Source organism: Plecotus auritus, assembly GCF_963455305.1.
Source record: "Plecotus auritus genome assembly, chromosome: 5".
Taxonomy (NCBI): domain Eukaryota; kingdom Metazoa; phylum Chordata; class Mammalia; order Chiroptera; family Vespertilionidae; genus Plecotus; species Plecotus auritus.
The window spans coordinates 81,321,252-81,347,399 of record NC_137776.1 but is presented as its reverse complement, the minus strand read 5'-3'; the positions used below and the strand labels follow the sequence as shown (position 1 = coordinate 81,347,399).

Genomic DNA, 26,148 nt, shown 5'->3' with positions numbered 1-26,148 from the left:
ACGAGATGCCTAACCTCTCCTTTCATTTCGTTTGCAACCACAGGCATAACAGTTACCTCCACCACCTGGGTGGTGGTGCGGCCACCAGAACCAGCTCCCTTGTGCATGGCACCGAGACCCACGGCCGGGATGCAGGGCAAATGGGCCCAGAGGCGTGTCCTGCTGTCCTCGCAGGGAAATGTCTTCCTGTGAGCAAGGGTCCCGGGCTGGGTGAGTGCGACTCATGTTGAGAAGAACGGACAACCGAATCTTGGATTTCTTTAGTGGTTACATAAATGCCTCAAATCACTCCTCCCCGCTAAGAACTAACCATGCCAAGTCATAAAATACAAAATAGAAAGAGAAGGACCGCCCATACCTTTTTGTGCTATTTGGTTTGGTCTGTTGCTTTGTGGCCTCTTCGAATGCCAGAGCTGGGCTGCAGAACAGCTGCCCGCTCCTCCTGACCACCCTCTGCTTCATGGCCGTGAGGCCGCTCCATTCGCGCACAAACCGCAAAATCTGCCGGGAGATAAGAGGTGAAAGCAGTGCACACAGCGCACCGCACACCTTCTTTTGAAGTGGGGCTACTTACAGCGCCGAGCCACTGAGGTGCTATTATACCCCAAACAGGCTTCTTGGAGTATAGTGAAGGCTTTCTTCGGTTTGATGGTTCATATCTTTCTCGTGAACCACCTACGGCCAGTTCTGTAGGCGTCTCCTGGTCCAGAGACTCTGCAGGCACGTTTCAGGGCACCTGGTACACGTCCCTGGCACACAGGGATCAGCTGCAGCAATGTGCTCAGTGAGGGAAACGGGCCACAGGTGAGCACTGAGGCCTCCCTGACAGGTGTGTGGCCTGCACTGCAGGCTGGTGCTCTCACACGGAATCGAGTCACCCAGCATGGTCTCATCTCCGCTCCCAGAACCTGCCAGGTTAGAACTGAGTCTTCATAGGTAAAGTGTGACCTGACAGATACAACTATCACGTTGCTACTCCTGTGAATGAGGCATTAAATGTGAGGATGACTCAATCCACAGAAGCAGCAACCTGGGTGTGCTCACTCACTAAGGAAACGGAGCTCATATATAGTTTGAGCAGCGGGGTAACTTGCAGGCACGGCCGGTGATGGGAATTCTGCAACAGGCCACGAGTGCTCCGCTTTTATTACACTCCAAATGGTCATTAACATTACTCAGATTTTAATTTACAACAAATTCACAGAACTATTCTTACCAGGGAGCGATTTTGTTTCAGCTCAAAGCTTGTTGGTAAATCTTCCCAAAGGTCTAATTTTATATCCAAAGGAATGAAATTGCAGTTCATCTGGTTTCCATCCTGATTATAGATTACGAAGGCATTGTTAATCCATTTTGTCTGTAGGCACCATAATTATTTTAAAAGTAAAGAACTGTATTATGACATAATAGCCCAGTCTCCCAAGATCCCACCCACAAAGCCCCCCAGAAATGACGCTGAGAGGAGGAGGGAGGAAGGCTCCCCGGGGCCCTCTGAATGCCACAGTGCATTCACTGCTCAGGGAAAATACCATGCAGAGGGGTAGCCAGCTAAACACAAGGCTGGAGCAGGAAGTACTTCTTTATAAAGGGGGAGAAGAATCTCTGCATGTGAAAATACAGCAACAAGAGTCAAATCATATTCTAACTCTCTCTGCTAAAAGAAAGCGCTCCAGCTCCCACAATTGCTTTGGGAAAAAACACAAAAAGAAATTACCTGCGGATTCAAAGTTTAGATACATAATTGTTATTCTAAACTCAATCAGACTTGGGATTCTGGCTGTAAGGACAGTTCTTTAGAGTTACATGATAATGACATAAATGGCTGAATAGCTGTTACTGCTTTTCATTTTAAGCGGTGTTCTTTTAGGCAGCGAGCTGAGTTTTTATCCAGATACTACTTTGGCTCTTCGAAGGTCAAAAGGAAAGATTTCATCTCAACTCTGCTGTAGCTGTGAAAAGACCTGCTAGCATTTCATCTGCTTTGGGTCTCGTAGAAAATAACTGAAAAATGTTTTATGGTTAAGGGGCACGTATTTAGAGTAGTCGTACAAATGCACTGGAAACTGCTAAGAGAGATGTCAAGAACAGGAGGTGGCCACTCTGTCAGGCTGGTAGCCGAGCCAGGAGGGATGGCGAGGCCATGGCTGCACCTGGCCTGGCAGCCGGCCCCTGTGCCTCTGCCAAGAGCTGGCAGGTTCTCCCCCACCTCCACCCGAAGGGGAGAACCACTAAGCAGATGATTCAGGAAGCACAGCTTCCACTGCACAGAGAAAGATGGGTAACGAGCTAAGGGCTTCTGAATTCCTGTGTGCTCTGCCCGGTGTCCAACTTTTGGCTTCTTGACCCTCAAGCCCACCTGGGGTCAGTTCCCTGTTGCTCCCACGTGATGGTCAGAGAGGCGTGGCCTGGCGTTCGCTCCCGAGGGGGCGAGGGTGGTTCAGGCTCAGGACTGCCTGGGTGAGCAGAGGCACCCGTGACGCTCCTCCCAGGTCTAGGCCTGGAGTCCAGCCGTCAGAGGAGTGCTGCTGACTGCTTGGCTTTGTCTGGGGTCCCTCTCCCGGTGTGGCCCCAGGACAGAGGTTGTGGGCCGATGAGGAGGCTGCTTGGCGACTTTGTATTCACGATTCTCCCCACCTCCTGCTCTTCTATCCAGCTCTTCTAATCTTCAGTTAGAACTGAAAATTATTACATGGAGCGCCATCTGTCTATATCTATATTTGGTGTAGTAGATAACATGGCACTGAGTTTGCGTAGCTCCAACGTAAGTTATCTTTAAAAAGGCATTCTTCCGGTAAATTGGCCCATGAGTTTAAAAAGTTATAAATATCATTTTCTTATACTTATACAGATCAGAAATTTGAAACTGTAGTCCAAACAAAATTATTCATAATTTCAGCAATTTTTCCTCAAATATTCAGACCAGTTAACCTAGGCTAAGGGTTCTCACATGGCCCCCAGCTCTTTTCTGAGGATCCACACGTCAAAAGAGTTGATGTAAAAACAGTAAAACATGACTTTGCCTTTTTCATTTTCGTTATGTCACAACTGTACAGTGGCTTTCCATGCACAGGCAGATCTGGGAATCCCACTGTCTTCTATTAAGACTTTAGAGAAAATTGCTACAAATGTAAATGTTCATTAAATATTATTTTTGTTTTGGAAAAGATAATTATTTTTCATGAAAATATTCTACTGATATAAATATGTATATTTACATTATGGCTACTCTTAAATAAAACAATAAATGAATATTTTTAAGTGTTTCCATTTTAATTTTAGATATAGTAAATATCAATAGATACAAGCCACATAAACAAAAGCTCTTTGGGGTCCTCAATGAATTTAGGAGTGCAAAGAGGTCCTGAGATAAAAGTTTGAGCCCCACCAGCCTAGGCTCTGGCAGGAACCTGAGCAATCCTTTCATGACATCGCATGGAGTTCAGTGAACAGATGGGCAGGCGGAGGCTCGGTAGAGACGCTACTGTCGCTGCTGCTACAAGTGGTCAGGGCAGGAGCTGGTATTTTATGAGAGTGCACTGTGGCTGGCACTGTGCCGAGTGCTTTGCAGGAATCAGCTCCTTTTATCCTTGTACAGCTCCTTTCCACATATTACAGTGGAGGAAACTGAGACACAGAGCAATGAAGTAAGGTGTCTAAGACTCCCAGCTAGTCACAGATCTGAGCTAAGGCTCTGGTGCTGACATCTGGGCTCCTGACTACTATGCTGGTTGCCTCTCTGACTTACCATTGGGATTTGAGGACTAGCTTTAAGGAGAAAAGGAACTAGGTGCCAATCTCTTAGTTAATAAAATTAAACATCTCATTGAAACATGAAAAATGATTCAAGCCACCTAACCGGCATGATGCTTACCTTGGTGTAGAGGTGAATCCGGTCGGTGTTCCTACTTGCACGAAACATTAGGGTGCTGTACACTGGCTGAGGGTCTGCGCACTTCGATTGTTCTAATCAAGGAGATGAAAGAGAACCTGAAGGCTCATCTACCCTCAATCCAAAATAGTTTATTTCAGTCTTCTGTGGGCTGGCATGATGAACCAGTTTACCAAGTATATCAACATCTGTGATGGAGAGCATGTGCCTGGGCCTGAACAGGACGCAGGGAGGCAGCTCGGAGCATGGCCTCCACAGCACCAGCGGCTCTGCACTTTTGCTAGTGACCCAGGAAGAAAGAAACACCTTCAGAAAGAGCTGGGCAGTTACAAGTCAGGCCTAAGGGAGCATTTCCTGCCACCACGAGTGAAGGAGTCTGGCATCTAGACTTTTGCTAGAGCTGATTTAAGTGGAGGCTGAAAGGGCACCGTCTTGATCAGCAGCAACAATACCATCCCGTGAGGGCCCCGTAAGTGCCTGATTCCCTGTGACTTCACCTCACATTCACAAAGGGAAATGAGTGGACACCTTCTCTCCTCATAATCTCTTTTCATTTATTCCTTTCTCAGTTCCACTGACCAATGTATTCTGTAGGAAAGACAGGGTTATCAATGCTGACCTAAATAATAATTATAGTTAACACTTACCAAGTACTTACCATGTTTCATGCACTGGTCTAAACACATATATTAATACCTCTCAGAAATAAGTAGTGGATTATTTAGAGGGGGAAACTGAGGCACATTCACTTGCCCAAGTCCACGCCATTAGCAAGAGGACTTAGTCCAGTGAGTTACTATGGTCACAAACTGAATAACAAAGAAAATAAATAACTCCAAGGCATTCACAATCTCTTGCCAGCTGGCCCATAAAGATAGTGATGCATGACATATAGACTAGTATTTGCCAACTATTACAGCTATAAATAATAAGTGGAATCAACCCAAAAGCAAATAAATCTGAAACACTATGTGGCTGGCTCCAAGTGCAGTCGTGATTCATATAGTCTTTTATAAAAAATTAAACTATAGTTAATATACATTATATTAGTCTCCGGTATACAACATAGTTATTCAACATTTACATCCTTAACAAAGTGATCACTTGACTCATGCAGTCTTGAAATTATGTTCCTCAGAAAAATTTTCTTTACCAAAAACACACAAAACCCCAAACCCTAAATTTGAAATATGTCAATTAGTTGTAGGCTTTTAAAAGAAATTCATACGTAAAGAATTAATTATCTGCTAATAGCTGTTAATAATCTGTCAATCTTACCATTTGGCCCCAAAGAACCTCCCAAACATCCACACCACCCAGTTGCTGGGCGTGGGTCGCTGCGTGAAGGGGCCCGGGCTGCTGTGTGAATGGACCTGGCCACTGTGTGAAGGGGCGGGGCTGAGGCGGGCAGCCAGATGCTGGTTCTGCTCTCTGGTGATGCCTGAGTGCCAGCAGCTCTGCTCTCCCCACTACCTGGTGTTTAAGTGTGTGGCTTACATTTTTAATATAAATGAGAATACGAGGAACCCAGAACCAGGTAGTGATCACAAATCTACTAATAACATCATGTGTCTAAGCACCTGGGTATTATTTGGACAATGGAAACTGGAGCAAACTTACCATCACCTGGCGGGGGCGCGAGTCCATCATCTCTCCCGATTTTTGATATTTCTTCCTTGCTCTCAGCCAACGGTTCCGGTTCTGTCTGTACAAGCACTCGTTTTTCATCGTCAGAATTAGTGCAAATGTTTTTGGACGTGTCTTTCTGAGAATCATCTTTCTCATTTTTGTTTTTATCCTGGGTATAATGTAGCCTATCTATTTGTAGAATTATAAAAATCAGACAAATAATTTATACATACATTAGATAAAGTCATTATTTACTCTAAGCCCAGTTTGAAAAGGAAAGTTTAAAAAAGTCACAGTAGTTCTTATAGAAAGAAACAAAGTCACCAATGTTTGCTCATCCTCTGGAAACATGTATTAGAAGACACTAAATACCAAGTTCTACACTAGGTGCTGGAGAGTAAGCAAGGACAAGACAGATGCATCCCCACTCCCTGGAGATTCCATCTAAGTGGCAGAGATAGACAATAGGCAGGTAAACAAGTAAATAGGGCCTTTTCAGGTAAAACAGGGTTTTGTAAGTAAGGGGATGGTCAGCAGGGCCAAGCTCTAGGAAGAGCCCCATTTGAGCTGAGAGCTGTCCATGAGTCTAGGAAGCCTGGCCCCGGGTCTATATTCTTGGGTTAGATTCTACCTGTAGCTAGAAGGTATTAGAGGGTTTTAGGCAAAGGAAGACATTGACCTAAGTCTTTAAAGGCTCACTCTGGCTGCTGTATAGAGAACAGCCACAAGGGAGAATAGTAGACAGGCCACTGAGGTATGAGAGAGAGAAAATGGTGGATTTCAGTGGGTAGTAGTAATAAGATAAAGTGGCCGGAATCAGGATATATTTTAGAGGCCACACCAGGAGAATCTGATGGATCAAGTGTGGGAGGAGAGAAAGGAATCAAGAATGCTGCCTAGGTTTTTAGCATGATATAGGTAAGATAGAGGAAGAGAAGATTTGGGTGTTGGTGGTGAATCAACAATTACACTTTGGACATGCTAAACTTGAGGTAACCATTAGACCAAGCATGTCAAACTCGCGGCTCTCGGGCTGCATGCTGCCCACAAGGAATATTTTTGCGGCCCAGCCAATATAATGGTATATAAGAAATGTTTTAATCAAAATTTTGTAACTTAATTTTTACAATATCCTGTTACACATAATTATTAATAATGGACTACAACATTCGCTAATGACTGATTACTATAATCATGTTGCATCCATTTCCCTTACGCACCTTATGCGCAGGCACACCATTTCTCTCCACTAATACTAGCAGCAAATATTTTAGCAGCCGATTGTCACATCATTAGTCTTGGACTGACTTGTTTGGTGTGCGCAACAGGAAGTATTTCGCTTTCGGAGAACAAGAAAAATAGGTTTATTTGCATTATGCTTATTAATTTGTGCAGTTATTCAGTGTCTGGTAAGTTAATGTTCAAGAAAAAATATTAATTTTTATTAAAATGTTCTATTATTTTATGTTAACGATGACTCATTTATTTCAGCACTTTGTATTCACATGTCTATCGAAATAAACCTACGTTTCTATGAAAATTGAAGCTTTTGTTTTTTTGCGGCCCACATAAACTTAAACCTTGTTTATTTGGCCCGTGTTAGTCTTTGAGTTTGACATGCTTGCATTAGACGTCCAGGTGGAGATACATATTAGAGACCACTGGATACATCCAATCTGAATTCAGTGAGAGAGAAATCTGGGTGTATAACTGTAAAATGTCAAGTGTAAACTATCGATTTTAAGAACAAAGCACAAGAGAAGTGTTACACGTTGGCAAATATTAGTGCTCATTAGTATACAGTACCAAATCTCATCTAATGTGCTAGAATCTGCATGAGCAACCTCTACAGGAATGTAATATCCTAACACGGCTCCTATGATTTTTGGATTCCACCATTTCCTCAAAGTGTTATATAGCAGGCAAGGACTTAAAAATTTAGATGGATTAGAAATAATTCTGTGATTCAATACTTTTGGGGTATATCCAAATTAAGATTGGAAATCACTATGATAAATTACAGTAACATAAATCTAATAATAAGTTTTATGTACAGTAATATCATTGTTATGTATAGTATATGTTTCTCTTTGAACAGACAGTTGCTTGCTCACAAAAGGCATTTTGTTTTTGTCTGGACTGCTTGGGAGTTTGCTTATTAAATCATGGGTCACATTCGTTGTTGCTCTTGGTATCATCACAAAGAAAAATCAGAACTATAAAACCCTGTTAAACTATAATTTTTGTTGCTAAATCGCTCAACTTACGTACTTAATGTGAACTGACATTACTTCGTAGTCACAAGATACTTTATTTTTATTGCCTGTAGCAGTTGGAAATTGAATGAGATAATGCAAATTGTGAGAGAGATGATATGGGATAAGCTTGTGGTTCCAATTTAGTTCACAGACAACAGGTGTCCACATTACAAATATACCCACCCAGATGGCAGCCTTGTCAGTTTGGGTAGGAACACTCAGAAATGAAAGAGGAAAGACTCGGCTACTGATTACACTTTCTCTCAAATCAAAGCTAAGACGGAGGGAAGCATGGCAGGCAAGAAGGAACAGCAGTTTCAACTTCAACTTAGCTGCGTCTTTGTTAATGTTAATACTCTGAGAATTCACATGTGATGGAAAAGAAAATGTGAACAGTTATTACACTTGATAAAACAAAATGACTTCTTCCAGGTTCCAAAACTGTCAACTTGGTACTTTGAGTTACCATAAAAAATGACCTCTCATACAGGAGAATTGGCAACAAAAGGCATATGAATGATCTTTTTTTTAAGACAACCAGGTATTAATAATCATTCCAAAAGCAAAGCATCAGAAAATGGCATCTTATGCTATAAAAACATACTCTGAGGTATGTTTATCATTTCTATTTTTAAAATAACATGCTTTAAAAAAGAATAAACTCATAAAACATATCAAATCGGTTCTTTAAAAAGATCTAGAGAGGAATTTCTATGATTGTCATGCAAGAAACATGGCCCAGTATATATTTTACTAGACAAAGAAGCGACACTGGCTTATTTTGTTATTTGAATAAAAATAATGTATAATTTCTTTAAAATCAAGTATTATCCTCTGAGTAAAGAAAACAGCAGGTCTATGACTATCAGGCATATTTGCTGCCATAGCAACAGAGCTTCTATTCCTGCCCACTGAATTCACATCCTGCTGGCATTAATCACAAATGTCCATTTGTGCCAAATTAATGCCAGGCCACGGACGCTGGGGGTCCACATTCTTGATGGAGCCAGGAGCTTTCCACATTCCACAAGGGGATACATTCACTTCATGTGCAGCTGTTCCTCCAGCTTAAAAGCTGAAGGCAGTGCCGAGTCACACTGCCCTACGAAGCAGCCGTGGTCTCGAAAACCACAGGCTACCTGGAAACACCCCTGCCGGGGCCCCATGTACTCACCAGCACTGCCGTGAGGATTCCCACACACTTCACAGTAAGGCAGCAATGCATTGTTGATGTAGGTGCAGAAACCACACTGCCAGTCCTCTTGGGGAGGGGCTGGGGCGGTGGCCTGGGCTAGAGCTGTGGTTTTCCAGGGCCAGGCCGGCTGCGCCAGTGGGGGGCTGCAGCGGTCATCGGGGGTGACTGACTTCCGTCTTTTAGCTTCAGGTTCAAAACTGTTTTCAAAATCAGTGGTATCTCTTGTAGGTATTTTTCCAGGCCCTAGTGGGAGTACAGTATTTTTCTCATGGAATAGCTTTGATTCATCACAGGAGGTCCTCAAGTTCATTTTTTTAGGTTTTGGTAAAAAGAAAGATCGAATATCGTGCTGTTTTTCTTTTTCAAACTAGGAAAAACAAACAGTTATCAAATTAACAAGCAATCTAGCATGTGCTTCCCAATGAAACAGCCTGACAAACTGCTTTCATGAGCCATGTTTTTTCTCTTTTGAGTACCTTGTTGGGAATGATTTCCGTTTTGCTAGGACTCTTCATATATTTGTAGATGCAGAATATCATTCACACATCCATACACTTCCTGCATGTGATTTTTATTTTATTTTAGCATTTATAACGTGCCAAGCACTTTACATCTATTTATGCCTGTTATCCTCACGCCTTATCTGTGAGGCAGGTACTATGAGTCTTTCCATATTCCAGAGGAGGACACTCCCGCTTTGGAGAGGTTAGGTGAACGGGCTACAGGACTTATATAACTAAAATGTACTTCATAAACTATCTGTTCCACATGTAAAACAGGGAAAGAAGGTGCTGTGTGTTTAAATATTTCAGGTCAATCAAAAGAACCTAGAGAAACGTATCACACCCAAACTATAAACACAATGATCATAAAAAAATATGTTTTTCATATTAAACTGTTTTTTTTTTGACCAAAGAGAATTAGAACAGCTACTTTAACAGACACATTTTAATAATTATCTTGTTTTCTTTTCTAACAACAGCGACATCTCATGTTTTTTTTATCACCTTTTCAAAGTGTAAATTGCAACCTCCTGATAGAGGAAGCAGGGTTCCTGCCTTCGCAACTGATGAGCTAGCAACTAAGATTCATTAAAGGAATTAATTTCAGAGAAGTCTTCTGGGGTTGAATTAGATACCACTGTGAACACACACACACACACTGCAGCAGTCTGCATTTCCAAAGATGGTCACACCAATTTTTACCCCATTTCACATGCTCTTCTCACAGTGTGGCCCTGACACATTACATTTAGGGGTAGGATCTGTGTTCCTCCTACCTGAGCCTTGGTGGACCTTTGTAATTGTCTCAACCAACAGAATGCAGTGTAGGGATGCTGTATGACCTCTGAGGCTGGGTCACTGAAGGTTGTGTGGCCTCCATTTGGCCGATGTCTCTCTCTCTCTCTCCCCCCGCAACCCCTCTCCTCCTTTATGTCTTGAGATGCTTTGAACTCCAACCACCATGTTGTGGGAAAGCCCAGGCCACATGGAGAAACAACATGAGGAAGTCCAAGGTGACAACCCAGATAGGCCCCCAGGTTACAGCCGGCATCAACTGTCAGACATGTGAGGGAAGGAGACTTCAGCGGTTTCCAGATCCCAGCCTTGGGGGCTTCCCACAAAGGCCCCAGGCATCGCGGAGCAAGGACAGGTAATCTCCACCATCCCCTGGCTGAATTCCTCGCCCATAAAAACCATCAGAAATAACATATGACTATTACTGCTTGAAGAAACTAAGTTTTGGGGTCCTTTGTTATGGAGCAATAAATAACAAGGACAGATACTACAGATAATGACAGCACCATATAATAAACTGTAAAGAGATTATTTCAAAATCTAATCTGTAATTCTTAGTAGTGCTGCATAAAATATAAAGGTTTAGCAAATTTAGAGACAGAGCGTTAAATGGTGACTGGGGGCTGCGGGGAAGGGAAATGGGGAGTTATTGCTAACTGGTTACAGAGCCTCTGTTCAGATAACGAAAGAATTTGAAAATAGTAGTGATAGTTGCACAATATTGTTAATGTAATATTAGGAGGCACTGCCACTGAATTCTATACCTAAAAATGGTTAAAGTTACAAATTTTATTATTATACCATATATATATTCATACTTTTTTTTTAAACATCAATCCCCTCCCCCTATCCCTCTAAAAAAAATGGAAGGTAGGAAGGTTTAGGCTGTTCCCATATTAGTAAAATTAAAACACATATTATAGGAAAAAAGTTCCTCCCCCAATAATGTACTACTTTTATTTTATGAGGCTGTTATTTATACATTTTCACATACTATAAAAATTCTCTAATTACTTGTGGAAGGTACATATTTTAGATAAAAATATAAAAAATAAAATAATTAATGATGAGACAAATTTTTAAAACAATGCACAAAGGAAATTATAAGAAAAGGATGGAGAAAAGCAGAGAAATTAGCAGACTTAACAGAGTTTGGGGTTTACAAAAGAAATGAGGAAACAAAGATTAAAAAAATTAAAGAAAATGTTCTATCCATATAATAGGACTGCAAAGAGGCCTTGCAGGATTTTGAAAATATTAGCAAATGTTCAGCAAACATGAACAGATTCCATCAGCTATTGCTAGTGAAATGATGAGGATTTTAAGGTGGAGGTCAGCTCTCTGAGTCTCTGTATGTCTGGAATTAGCTGGTTTTGCTCTAACACTTAGTCAGTAGTTTCGTTGGGCAAACGATTCTTAAGTGTTTTTCCAACATTCGAAGAGGGGGAGGCTGTACCCTTATAGATGAAAGCTTTTTGCTTGTTTTAGACGCTTTCCGGGCCTTTTAATCCCCAGTGTTCTACAATGTCAATGGTCTGCACTTATTCATGCATATCTGTTTCATCTATATCTACATGCCTTCTGCTCAGCACTCAGGATACCTTAAATTTGAATAGTATTGTCTTTAGCTCGTGGACATTTCTGCTGTTCTTTGATAATTTCTTCCATTCCTTTTCTCTTTTTCTGGAATTCCTGTTAGCAAAATGGAGGACCGAGACATTTATGTCTTTTATTCTCATATTTCCTTTTTTGGTGTTTTTACTTTCTAAACTCTTGGAGTTTTCCTGTATATATATATATATATATATATATATATATATATATATATATATATATATTTTAAGTCCTCAGCTAAGGATGTTTTGATTGATTTTTGAGAGAGGAAGGGAGGGAGGAAGGGAGGGAGGGAGGGAGGGAGGAAGGGAGGGAGAGAGGGAGGAAGGGAAAGGGAGAGGGAGAGGGAGAGGGAGAGGGAGAGGGGGAGAGAGAGAGAGAGAGAGAGAGAGAGAGAGAGAGAGAGAGAGAGAGAGAGAGAACATCAGTTGGCTGCCTTCTGTACATGCCCCCAACCAGGGATCAAACCCTTGACCTTTTGGTGTACAGGATGATGCTCCAAACCACTGAGGCACCCAGCCAGGGCAGAGTTTTCCTCTCTTTTATCTTTTGAACCTTCTAGAGAATTTTTTATTTTGGCAGTCATATTTTTAATTTCTAAAAGTTCCTTCTTCTTCCCTGTTCCTTTTTCATATTATTGATTTTACTCATATTGGCAATATTATTTCAAACCTGAGGCTACTAATTGGAGTTTTTAAAAAGTTATCCTTAGGATGAATTTTTGTATTATTTTGTTCCCTTTTTTAGCTACAGGTTTTCTCCTCAGATGTCCAATGACCTTTGCTGTCCCTTCCTACATAAGAATGAAGGAGTAGAAGGGCTGCCTGGGAACTCGGGACATAGGAGCTTATCACCAGAAGGTCAGATAGGACAGTGATTAAAGGGGCGGGATGAGGTAGATGGAAGGGCCCAGAGTGACCCCAGCCTCCTCATTTATGATGTGTAACACTGTAGTGATGACATTCTCAGTTACTGTAATAGGGAACACAGAAAGGAACTGGGCTCATTAAAAGGCACAAGGAGAAAAGGAAATAAGCCCACTTTTTGACATGTGTGAGGACTGGGGGTACTGGGGTATGGAGTGTGGGGAGGGGGAAGTGTCAGGAAACAGGTCTGGAGTTCAAGAGGAAGAGCCAGCTGGGTTTACCCATCGGGAACACTGGCATAGAGAGGTCGCTAAAGTCACAGGACTGGATGTCACCACACGTGGAGGAGGCAGGAAGTGAGGAAAGGGGGAAGGGGAAAGCAGAGGAACAGCATGAAGGCTGGAATGAGGAAGAGATACTGAGAAGAAAACAGAAAGGGAACAGTAAAAAAGGTAGGAAATCAGGAGAGTAGTGGCTTTAGTGTGTGTACTCTGGTTTTCCATTCATTCTACTAGGTGCTCAGTGGGTGCTTTCAGTCAGAAAATCTCATGTCTTTAGCTTTGGGAAATTTTCTTAAGAGTTTTTTTTCCTTCCTCTGTGTCCTCTGTTTGTAATTCCTACTAGGCAAAAAGCTTCTGAACCGATCATATGATTTTCTTCACCTTTTCTCACATTTTACCATTTCTATTCTACTCTGTGTGATTTCTTCATTAGTTTCCTTTCCATCCTTGCTGAATTATTCCTAAGATATAGGTTCAATTTCTAAGAGCTTTTCCTTGTTCTCTGGTTTTTCCTTCCTTGCTCTTGTTTCATGGGTACCAGACATTCTTTCACTTCTCTGTGAATATCAATGGTAGTTGTGGAGTTTTTTAAAGTTTCCTTCAGCTCATTGCATTGTCTGTTTCTTTCCTACCCCTTTCTGGGCTCACATGCTTGTTTTGGTTTCTCTTTCATCTGAGTGGCTTCCTTTCATGCCTGGTAGCCCTGCTGTCCATTCATATTGAAAAATAAGACACTAAAATGCTACTGTTGGAAGTTCCACGTGGGAAACTTCACTGGGGTCAACAGTGACTACCTGGGGATCCCGTTCAGTCTCCACTGTTGCTTCTTAGTCCAGTCAGTTTCTCCAGAAGGGGGTCCTCCAGTCCTCTGCCCGGAGGATGCAGTGCTGGCTACCAGGGACCAGGGACCCGATCAAAGGGTTCTGATGCCTGCAGCCATATCACCCCGAACGTCTCCATCTCATCTGATCTTGGGAGCTAAGCAGGGCCGGGCCTGGTTAGTACTTGGATGGGAGAAGATGGGTACCAAGCACTTCACCATTATTAAGGAGTCTTTCACCTAACGTGCTTGTTTTCAATATACTGTCTTAACCCCCTCCCTCAATTGGTTCTCTTTCTAGATATAATTTTAAAGACATTTTTAAAGACAAACAAATAAAACAGCTAAATAAATAAATAAATAAATAAATATGAAATACCAAAAAAAAAAAATAAAATAAAATAAAACAAAATATTCAATAATAGGCTATTGTAGCGTATACTGAATAATGTTTAAATAAAAACAAAACTTTTGTCTCATTCTACATTTTAAATAATTTGTTTCTATAAAAACATTTTAATTTCTCCATCTCCCCACTAAAATATAAAATGAAACAAAATTGTTTCAGATTTATTTTTTAAAAACCAACCCTCTCTTCAATAACACAAAACAAAAACCTAAGAAATCTTTAAAAAGAAATGCTCAGGGCCTTAAAAAAATCAGCTTTTATAGTTGATCTCTTCAATTAAGCTATTTAATTAAGCTATTTTTAAACGAACTTCTTTTACTAGTTAAGTAATGACTAATTTTGAAAATTAGCATTTGAGAAATTCTCATTCTCTGCTAGAGGCTGGTTGAAAGTCAAGGTTAGCAGTGACTGGGGGGGGTGATCAGAAATTGACATCGCCCTCTGCACTGCTCAGGTGTACTCACAGTGCCTGGAGCAATCAGTATAGGTGCTATTTTGAAACTATAGCCACTTGGGTAATAATAAATTGAGACTGTAGAGTGTGAATTTCAGAAAAGGAGTGGGTGAGCGGAAAGGGAATCATTTTATATCATCTCAGGAACCCAAGGATACACAGAACATAATTTTAGAAAAAGGAGAGGATGAGATTAATCTGTAACAATGATTTCAGCTAATGTTATGATGGCTAAATTGGACAATGATGAATGTAGTTACAGGTAGTGAACGTTACAAGTTAGGGGCTGCCAGAAGCTGTGAGACATAACAGAATAAAAACTTCTGAGATCCTCAATTATAATGAACAACATAAACTGATGAACAAAAACAGATCCAGAGATAGAGAACCATCAATCAGACCGTCAAACCTCAGAGGGAAGGTAAGGGAGGGTGGGAGTAAGGGGGAGAGATCAACCAAAGGACTTGTATGCATGCATATAAGCCTAACCAGTGGACACAGACATCAGGGGGGGATTAGGGCATAAGTAGGAGGGTTGGGGGGCAATGGGGGGATAAGGACACATATGTAATATCTTAATCAATAAAGAAAAAAATAAATAAATTAAAAGTTCAAAAAAAAAAAAAAAAAGAAAAGAAACTGATCCATATCACCAGTTGTTTTCTGATTGTAGCCTCTGAGCAATCAGGCAGGAAGCTGGCTGATGAGGTTTCTTTGACACTTAGCTATGACTGAGAAACACAGGTGAGAAAATCTCTGACATGTCCTAATGATGACTGTCCATGTTGGATGGGAACAAGAAGAGTCACAGGTTTACGGAATACAAGTTCTTAATTTGAGATTCATGGGCCTCTCACTAGACCTTGAACAGCCTTCAGTGAGCCTGAGAAAGCCCTGGATTGTCTAGAAAAAGTTGTATGTGCATTTTCAGAGAGCAGTTCTTTATTCTCTCCATAGTCTCGAAGGGATTCGGGTCCCAATAGAGGTTAAAAGCCACTGGATTATGCCCGGCTGGTGTGGTTCAGTGGTTGAGCACTGACCTATGAACCAAGTGGTCATGGTTTGATTCCCAGTCCGGGTACATGCCAAGGTTGCAGGCTCAATCCCCTGGTATTCGTAACTCAATTGATTTCGTCAATACCCTGGGGGTATTTAGGAGGCAGCCAATCAATGATTCTCTCTCCTCATTGATGTTTCTATCTCTCTCTCCCTCTCCCTTCCTCTCTGAAATCAATTAAAAAATATTTTTTAAAAGCCACTGGATTATAATAAAATGCCCGAAGATGCACATATGGTTCAAGTAGCTCCATTTCTTTTCTTAATTTTCTAGAGATAACGAAAAATTGAAGGCTCATACATGAGTGTACACATGGGCGGTGAACTCTTTTTAAGAGGAAACAAATGCATATATTCTCTTAAATAATGAGGATGCCTCTAGCTGATCTCAAATGATTAAAAACAAAACTGAATAATGCCAAGACACAGTAACTTCTGTGCAGGCATGAAAGATGCTCACTTAGCTCACTTGCCTATTGCTGTAACTGGGCTCTGAACAGCTTCCCATAAGAGCAAGTGACAGGGGAGTACTCATGCAGTCCCAAAGGGAAACTGTTGATGAGGTGAGTAGAAGAAAGTACTTGGGCTGCAATGGTTAGGGGACTCAGGAGACATTACTGTGCTGGCAGGACTCAGAGGTGTCATGAACATCAGCCTAAAACAACACCCTCTCCTGGATGACTGGAGGCAGGGACAGATCACCAACAGCTCCTCCTGGAGATTCCACTGGGGACATGTCTGCTTAATACAAGAAGGAAATGACCTTGTAGGCACAGATACTAAATATGAATGCAAAATTCCTATATCTGTTAAGCTGCTTCTAATAACTTTTCTTTTAAAATTTAAATTAATTTTTAAAAAGTGATCGTGGATCCACTGAAGACTACAACTGAGAAAAAAGTTTTAAAAAGATAATTGTAAACAAAACGCTCCCCAAATAAACAGGTTTTTCAGAAATATTAGGTTTAACAATAACATGACCCCTTGCAGGAGCAAGGTTTCTCGGCCTCACCACAATACTGATAGTTACATATTCAGCACCCACACTGTGGTGGCAGGTCGACATTTAAAAATTACTGACTTATTAATATTATAGCACTTCTCAGTGGTAAAAAAAAGCAGGAACACAGAAAGTCAAAATATTTTTATGGCCTAGGAAAGCTTTGTTAGCTTTTCTAACAAAGCAAGAGTAAGCTAAAATGTCTTTCTTTTAACTACATTCTTGCCTTAATAAGAGACATTATAGTAATAAATTATTCACAAATGTCCTAACTCATGACTGTCCTTGTAAAGAAATAATGATTTTAAGTGACCCTTTTAATGTGATCAGTAAGAAACTTACATGTAGGTGTTTCTAAATAGGAGGAGTGATCTGAGTTTACAGTAATTTTTATCAAAAGGCTTTGGGGAAATATAGTTAAGTCAACACACCCGTATCATAAGCAATGTGGAAAATGGAAGGACATATACCTCTCTTCAGTTATATTGCTGACACCCAGTTATTGTGCTTCTGTCCTTTGTCCAATTGTTTTTGAAAAACAAAAGAAAAAATATTGCTTTTGGTGGGAAGTCCTGGGCATTAAAACTGCAAAATGCTTAACGTGACAAAGTGCATGTTTTTCTCGGAAAGGTGCAGGGACATAATATATTTGCTCTGTTTTACAGACAAATCCCCTGGCCATGATGATAGGATTAAGTCAGTTGCTGGAACTGAAGGAGAGGAAAAGAAAATCTAGTAAAACTCATAAAAAAGCAATAAAGCACTTCAAAGCCTGGTGCGAGCCCAGATCAGCACACACCACCAGCAGAGACACTGAGGGAGGGTTTAGCAGGCTTTGATCCAAGGACAGCTCTGGCAGAAACCATCACTGCCTTGTGTCACTCGTCTCCTGTTCCTAAAAGAATTGACGAAATCAATTCAGTTACGAATGAGGGATCCCGACCTTTGCTGGTCTCCTTAATGGCCGATGACTGTTGACTGGGACTGGCACTAAGACGGCTTCTCTACCATTTCTAATCAAATCAGGGGATATAAAGTGACAAAAGTAGTTTCATCATCACACAGAAAATACATTTTTCAATTCTCCTAAAAATAATGACTGAATTTTTCAGATTTTGCAAAATGTTCATTCCCATGTAGTTAAAATTGTGACAGTGATCAACTCTTAGGCACAAGTTTTTCTCTGTGGGCATAGAGAAAACAAAACAAACGAAATAAAACACTCTGTTTTAAAAAATGGTAAAAATGAAAAATGTTATTACTTATTTTTAAAGATGACATCAAGAGCAGTGCAGGCAAATGTCTTTGGGGTGGCTCTCTTCCAAGGACAATTAGAATTTACAGCAAAATGTTATCTAATATCATGCACAGATCGTTGGAATGGGACTCCGGGTAAGTTATTCAGAGCCCACGGGCCACAGCCTCTCCCTTAAGGGTCTAGGCCTGATGTCCATATGCCTCTTGGACATCAGCTGAGTGGTTCAGAGGCTCCTCAAACTCAAGGTCGCAATGGACTCTTCACTCCACCTGTCAGCCAGCTCCTCTCCTACCCTCAGTCTCCTGGCTCTACTGCTTACCAGGTGGACCGTGAAGTCCTCTGCTAGGGATCCTCCCTTTGTAGACTGAACTGGGTCACTTCCTACCACTTCAGCTGGTCCTCCCCTCACCTACTTACATGCCTCTGCTCATGGCATCTCCCTGACGTGCCTGTTTCAATCCCCTCTTCTCTTCCTGAACATGACGCTATTAACCAGGGCGCCACACAGGCCTCACTGTATTGATTCTACCCCTGGTAGGAGTGAAATTTTTCTCTTTCACTCTATTACCACTACCACTGTCAGGATGTTTAGTACCCCAAATCCCATTTGGGAATCCCTGACAAGGAGACTTCTATTTAGTAATAACCTTACTAGTAAAAAAAGAACTGGCTTTATCAATAGACCTGTGCGTACCTGAGAGCACCACAGTAAAGTTTCAGTATAAGGTGTATTACCATCTGAAGGCCACAGCGAGAATTCCCGCATTCCCCCCTCATCCAGCAGTGGAGAAGGCTGTGGGGCCTGACAGGGCCGGTGGACACACACGTGCGGGGGGACGGGAGCCCATTAGCTTTGAGTTGTGGTCCAGCCAAGTTCTCAGGCTCTGAAAAATCAGACCAACAGCTCCTCCTCCAGGGGTAGGGGAGAAAGCCGAGAGGGAGCGGCGGGGCTGAAACTGGATGGGAGGGAGGGCAGGAAAAGAATCGGTTCCCCAAATACCACTACCTCAAGAACTTCTGTGTCTTCTTAGGATTCATTTCCCACACTGCCACTTTTGAAAACGGAAATCTGATCACGACACTCATCTGCTTAAAAGCCTCTGATGAGCCCTGGCCAGTGTGGCTCAGTTGATTGGGTGGCGTTCTATGGGCTGAGAAGTTGCTGGTTAGATTCCCAGTCAGGGCACATGCCTGGGTTGTGGGCTTGATCCCCAGTAGGGGGCATGCAGGAAGCAGCCAATCCATGATTTTCTCTTCTCCCTTTCTCACTCTTGCTCTAAAAATCAATGAACTATCCTTAAAAAAAAAAAAAAAAAAGAATCAGTGGGGAAAAGCAATAAAAGCCTCTGATGACACTGCTGTTTCTGGGATAATATCCAACTGCCGGGCATGGCCTGTGTGGCTCCTTCCGCCTGACTGCAGGTTCGGGCTTCCTCTCCTGTGACTCACTCCTCGTGTGCCCTCTTGCCCGCACGTTCACACAGAATCACGTTCCCTGAAACACTGACGCCTGTTCATGTCACAGTGCTTTAGGAGCTCCCTCTGCCTGAGCTAGAACCTCTCTCGGAGCTCATCCTCAGACTCCACTTCCGAAGGAAAGCGTCTCACTGCCCCCGGCAGCCATTTGTTCCATCCTGTGTGCCCAGAGCCCGCCTCACATATCTGTTCCCACATCTGTCACATTACATTAAACGACGTGCTTACAACACTCTCTCTCAATGAGAGGAAGCTCCAACGGAAAGCTAGCCGTTTTCCTTACCTTTGCACCTAGCATACATCCTTTTACAGATAACAGCTTTAATGAGATAGTTTATTTATAAAAGTCACTCTTTTACAGTGTCCATTCAGTGATTTATTTTTTAGTATATTCAGAATTATGCAACTATCACAACTATTTAATTAGAAAATATTTTCGTCACCCTCACAAAGAAACCCCATGCCACTGAAGCAGTCAGTCCCTCCCCCTGGCCCCAGGCCTGCCTTCCACTAATCTACTCTTTCTCTGTGGGTCTGCCTATCTGGCTAATTCATAAAAACAAAACCAGACAATATGGGGCCTTTCACTTGCATAATGTTTTCAGGGGTTCCTCTATACTGTAGCCATGTGTTAGTACCTCATTTCCCTTCATGGCCGAGTAATAGTCCATCACGTGGATATACAACACTATTCTTTCATCAAGTGATGAACATTGAACTGGTCTAACTATTTGGCTATCATGAACATGCTGCTATGATATTCAGGTACAAGCTTTTGTGTGGACATTTTTTAATTTCACTGGAAGTGGAACTGCTGGGTTTACTAGTTTAAGGAACCGCTATATTGCTTTTCAAAATGGCTGCATTTTACATTCCTACCAGCAATGGATGGGTACTCCAATTTCTCTACATTTTTGCCAATACTTACTGTCTGTCTTTTTAATTTTCGTCATCTTACTGGGTGTGAAATGGTATCTCACTGTGGTTTTGATTTGCATTTCATATAATCTTAATAAATATTTATATATAAACATTTTATATATAATGAATTATCTCTGAATGCATTATGCGTAGTACACGTTCCATATACACTGACTAAGCCAAAATGAAGTGTTTCATGTCCTTTGCATTCCACAAATAATCGAGGGTCTATAGTACACTGGTTCTAAAGCCTCTAGTATAGTTTGGCAAGGTTATGAAGGTAGGGTTTAGAGCAGAGAGGCATTGCTCAATCCAGCTCTGCATTTACTGACTGTGGCAGCTTACTTAACCTTTCTGAGCGTTAGTGGGACATGGTAACATATATGCCTCACGGTGTAGTTGGGAAAATTAAACAAGATCGTGAGTGTTAAAGGCTTAGCACAGTGACTGCACGGAATAACCACTTGGCTAATTATTATTATTACTATTACATGTTAATTATTATTATTGAGTGACTTGAAGTCACAGAGGCAAACAAGACAAATGCTTAATAATAGCACTATGTGATGTAAGCGATGACAGTGATATCTGAATGTCTCCATGACAACGAGACTGCCTCTGATCCTTATCATTAGGCTATTATGCAGACTAGTTAATAATGTTTACAGAGTGGTTTGAATTCTAAAATATATATTAAATAAATACCAAATGTGAGGTGTTTTTGCTTCAAGAAACCAGTGCTCACCCTGGCTGGTTTGGCTCAGTGGATAGAGCATCAGTCTGCGGACTGAAGGGTCCTGGGTTCGATTTCAGTATAGGGCACATGCCCGGGTTGCGGGCTCGATCCCCAGTGGGGGATGTGCAGGAGGCAGCCAATCAATGATTCCCTGTCATCATTGATGTTTCTATCTCTCTCTCCCTCTCCCTTCCTCTCTGAAATAAATAAAATTATATCTTTTTAAAAAAGAAAAGAAACCAGAGTTTTAGCATATTCAGAAACAAGAGGCTTGGATGAGACAAATTTAGACTTCACCAATGCCACAGTTCCTGCGGTCAACTTACTTCCTGCTGTTACCATTTTTTCAACTAGACACTATGTGGGAAACAAGGCTATTATTTCTTATATATTTATGACAGATTCTTATTTGTATTTTTTAGCCCACAACAAAACAAATATTTCATACAATGTTGGAATTTAATAAATATGCAGTTTATGAATTTTGTGGGCATACTTTGAAATTTCACAGTTGTGCTAGAGAGCTCTCCTTTCCAACTACATACACTATTTTTGCAGCAAACCAGCAACCATCCTATGTTCTTTTTTTTTTTAATCATATTTTTTATTGATTTCAGAGAAGAAGGGAGAGGAAAAGAGAGATAGAAACATCAATGATGAGAGAAAATCATTGATCAGCTGCCTCCTGCATGCTCCACATTGGGGACCGAGCCCACAACCCAGGCATGTACCTTTGACCAGAATTGAACCGGGATCTTTCAGTCTGCAGGCCAATGCTCTATTCACTGAGCCAAACCAGCTAGGGCAACCATCCTATGTTCTCAATGACAATGTGGTGTCTAAGAGGTAAATCTGCTTTGGGTGAAGGATGCCCTAGAAGGCCCGGAGGACAAAGGCCAGGGACTGGAGCTTGGTTATGACAGAGAAAAAGCAGTGATATGAGCCAGGTCAGAGACATGAGCACTGGGGAGGTAAGGAAGGCTAGACAGCCAGGAAGAGGCCAATGAGAGAGGAAACCTGGGAGTCACTGAACTAAGAGCCCACTAAGTGAAAACAATTGGCAAGGAATGCAGAGATGCAGGAGTGGGGAATTTGGGAGCTATCTGGAATCTGTCCCCACATGGAAGAGAACTGCTGTCTGAAGGACCAGAAGGGAAGCAGCTCTGGCTCACTGGGATCTGAGGAGAGAAATCAAGCAGAAGGAAGACTTGTCCTAAGCGGGAGCTGGACTTGCTAGATCAGTCCTTTCTTTTGCTCAATTGTGAATCACTTATGCACCAAGTTTCTCTTTGGATACTTTGTAATACTATAAAGTATACGTTATATACTTAGAAAGGACCGTGTAAGCCATGTAGTGATGTAGGAGCTCAATGGCTGAATAAATGATGATGCTGATTACCCATTAAGGCCAAAAGAGGATGGGGAAAAGTCCCTAAAGAGGTTAGGGAAAGGGCCCAGTTTACCACAGCTATAGCCAACGGAAGGAATAGCCCTCAGATGATGATGGCAAAAATGAAGCAGCCTTTAATTATTTGGAAATGACAACATAGACTAATATAGTCCATATTTCTCTCTTTCCATCTGGAGATGACCTACTTTATCATTCAGTGGAAACCCATGTAGAAAAATTAAAGCATCTCAAAGCCAAAAGAGAATTAGAAGCCATGCGCATTCAGACGAGAAGAAATGAACAAGCCTGAGAAAACAGACCACGGCTGAGGCAGTGACCCTGGTGGAAGGATGACTCCTTAGGAGACAGCCACCTGGGCTGTGCAAAGGTCCCCTTCCTTGTGGTCATGGGATGTTTGCTCTCATCTCAGTTGGACTTAAATTCGAGTTTCATTCGGGTTAATAAATAATGTCTTTTAAAAATGTAAATATGCCCTAGCTGGTTTGGCTCAGTGGATAGAGCATCAGCCTTTGGACTGAAGGGTCCCAGGTTCGATTCTGGTCAAGGGCACATACCTAGGTTGAGGGCTTGATCCCCAGTAGGGGGACTTGCAGGAGGCAGCCAATCAATGATTCTCTCTCATCATTGATGTTTCTATCTCTCGTTCCCTCTCCCTTCCTCTCTGAAATCAATAAAGATATAATTAAAAAAAATAAAAATAAAAATGAAATAAAAATGTAAATATATCTAGGATGGGTGAAGAATTGTGACTCATACATTTGTGTGGATTAATGCCATGCAGGTGATTATTTAAATCAGTGGTTCTCAACCTTCCTAATGCCGCGACCCTTTAATACAGTTCCTCATGTTGTGGTGACCCCCAAGCATAAAATTATTTTCATTGCAACATAACTGTAATTTCGCTACTGCTATGAATTGTAATGTAAATATCTGTGTTTTCTGATGGTCTTAGGCTCTACAGCAGCGGTTCTCAACCTGTGGGTCGTGACCCACAGGTTAAGAACCGCTAGCAGGGTCTGTAAATATCTGTGTTTTCCGATGGTCTTAAGCGACCCTGCTAGCGGTTCTTAACCTGTGGGTCATGACCCACAGGTTGAGAACCGCTGCTGTAGAGCCTAAGACCATCGGAAAACACAGATATTTACATTACGATTCATAGCAGTAGCAAAATTACAGTTATGAAGTAGCAACAAAAATAATTTTAGAGGAGAAACCAAGATGGCGGCATAGGTAAGCACCTAAACTGCTGCCTCGCACAACAATTTCAAAACTACAACTAAAAGACAGAACGGACACCATCCAGAACCACAGGAAAGCTGGCTGAGTGAAAATTCTACAACTAGAAGGAAAGAGAAAAGCTCACAGAGAATTGGAGGTACGGCAAAGGGTCTTTGTGCGCGCAGAGAGGAAGGGTGGCTGAGAGCCTGGCTGATTTTCTCTGGCAGAAGGAGGAAGGAAGCCCCTGACCGCACGGAACCCCAGTTCTGACTGCACTGAACCCCAGTCCCGGGTGAAACCCTGTGGACCCAGGCTCATACAGGGGGAGTCTGGTCTGTCAGGTAGAGAGAAAGGCACCCGGAGACTCGGAGACCCGGGGGAGACCCGGGGGAGCCCCAGCAGGCAGGGTTCTGGAGGCGCGCGCGCCAGTGTGCACAAAGGCTGCGGAGGTTGCCACAGGCTTTCCCTAGCAGAAGGGTGTCCGAAGCTCCTGACTGCACTGAACCCCAATTCTGACTGCACTGAACCCCAGTTCCAGGCAAGCCCCTGGGGACCCGCGCTCTTACGGGGGGGAATCTGGACTCTCGGGCAGAGACTCGGGAGCCGGGGAAGGCAGAGGTCTGCAGGCGCGCACGCGCGCAAGGGCAAGGCTGACTGGAAGCCAAGACTGTCTGCTCCACCCTGAGACTCCACCCCATCCAAGCTGAGCACAGAGGCTATTGCAATTTGGCAAGTCTAATCCTATAAGGCTGTCTCAAGCACCGAACTTCTCCCAGCATAGACACAGCTGATCCTTACAGCCAACTGGCCTGGAGGTCAATTCCTCCCAGTGATACCAACAACAATCAAGACTTAACTACAACAAGGCTGTACACACAGTCCACAAAGGGGTGCACCAAGAGTGTCCACCTCAACTTAACTGGGGAGGCCAACCCACTGGGCCATATAGGAAACCTAGCACACAAATCTACCCTACCAACTCAGGGAAGCAGTGAAAATGTGGCGTCAAAGAAACAGATCACAAACGAAAGAAATGGAGGAAAACAAACGACTGGATATAGAATTCAAAACCACGGTTATAAGGCTTTTTAAGAATATCCTAGAAAAGGCCGATAAATATAACGAGACCCTCGAAGATATAAAAAAGGACCAACTAGAAATTAAACATACACTGACTGAAATAAAAAATATTATACAGAGACCCAACAACAGACTAGAGGAACACAAGAATCAAGTCAAAGAATTGAAATACAAAGAAGCAAAAAACACTCAACCGAAAAAGCAAAAAGCAAAAAAAATCCAAAAAGTTGAAGATAGTGTAAGAAGACTCTGGGACAACTTCAAGCGTATCAACATCAGAATTATGGGGGTGCCAGAAGAAGAGAGAGAGCAAGATATTGAAAACCTATTTGAAGAAATAATGACAGAAAACTTCCCCCACCTGGTGAAAGAAATAGACTTACAAGTCCAGGAAGCGCACAGAACCCCAAACAAAAGGAATCCAAAGAGGACCACACCAAGACACATCATAATTAAAATGCCAAGAGCAAAAGACAAAGAGAGAATATTAAAAGCAGCAAGAGAAAAACAGTTAATTACCTACAAGGGAGCACCCACACGATTGTCAGCTGATTTCTCAACAGAAACTATGCAGGCCAGACGGGAGTGGCAAGAAATTTTCAAAGTGATGAATAGCAAGAACCTACAACCAAGATTACTCTACCCAGCAAAGCTATCATTCAGAATTGAAGGGCAGATAAAGAGCTTCACAGATAAGAAAAAGCTAAAGGAGTTCATCACCACCAAACCAGTATTATATGAAATGCTGAAAGGTATTCTTAAAGAAGAGGAAGAAGAAAAAAGTAAAGAGAAAAATTATGAACAACAAATACATATCTATCAACAAGTGAACCTAAAAATCAAGTGAATTAAAAACCTGAGGAACAGAATAATCTGGTGAATATAATAGAATCAGGGGCATAGAAAGGGAGTGGACTGATAATTCTCAGGGGGAACGGGGTATGGGGGGGTTCCGGAAGAGACTGGACAAAAATCATACACCCATGGATGAGGACAGTGGCGGGGAGGTAAGGGCAGAAGGTGGAGTAGGAACCGGGTGGAGGGGAGCTATGGGGGGAAAAAGGAGAAACAATTGTAATAATCTGAACAATAAAGATTTATTAAAAAAAAAAAGAAAATAATTTTATGGTTGGGGGTCACCACAACATGAGGAACTGTATTAAAGGGTCGCGGCATTAGGAAGGTTGAGAACCACTGATTTAAATGTTTAACAACAGCTATAGTAGGGGCATTGACCAGCATTGGGTCAAAGCAGAGCCCGAGGGGCCCCATGCTGCCA

General features: G+C 42.1%; 1 protein-coding gene across 1 annotated transcript in view; it reads right to left on the bottom strand.

Moving 5' to 3' along the window:
• The window catches only part of ZRANB3 (zinc finger RANBP2-type containing 3), a 273,693-nt gene that overhangs the window by 13,255 nt on the left and 234,290 nt on the right, over positions 1–26,148 (bottom strand). The window contains exons 13-17 of the mRNA XM_080670095.1: positions 8,951–9,338; positions 5,510–5,707; positions 3,872–3,963; positions 1,217–1,318; positions 359–501 (exon numbers count right to left, since the gene is read on the bottom strand). Of these exons, the coding sequence (XP_080526221.1) occupies positions 359–501; positions 1,217–1,318; positions 3,872–3,963; positions 5,510–5,707; positions 8,951–9,338 (923 nt within the window). The remainder of the gene's footprint in view (positions 1–358; positions 502–1,216; positions 1,319–3,871; positions 3,964–5,509; positions 5,708–8,950; positions 9,339–26,148) is intronic.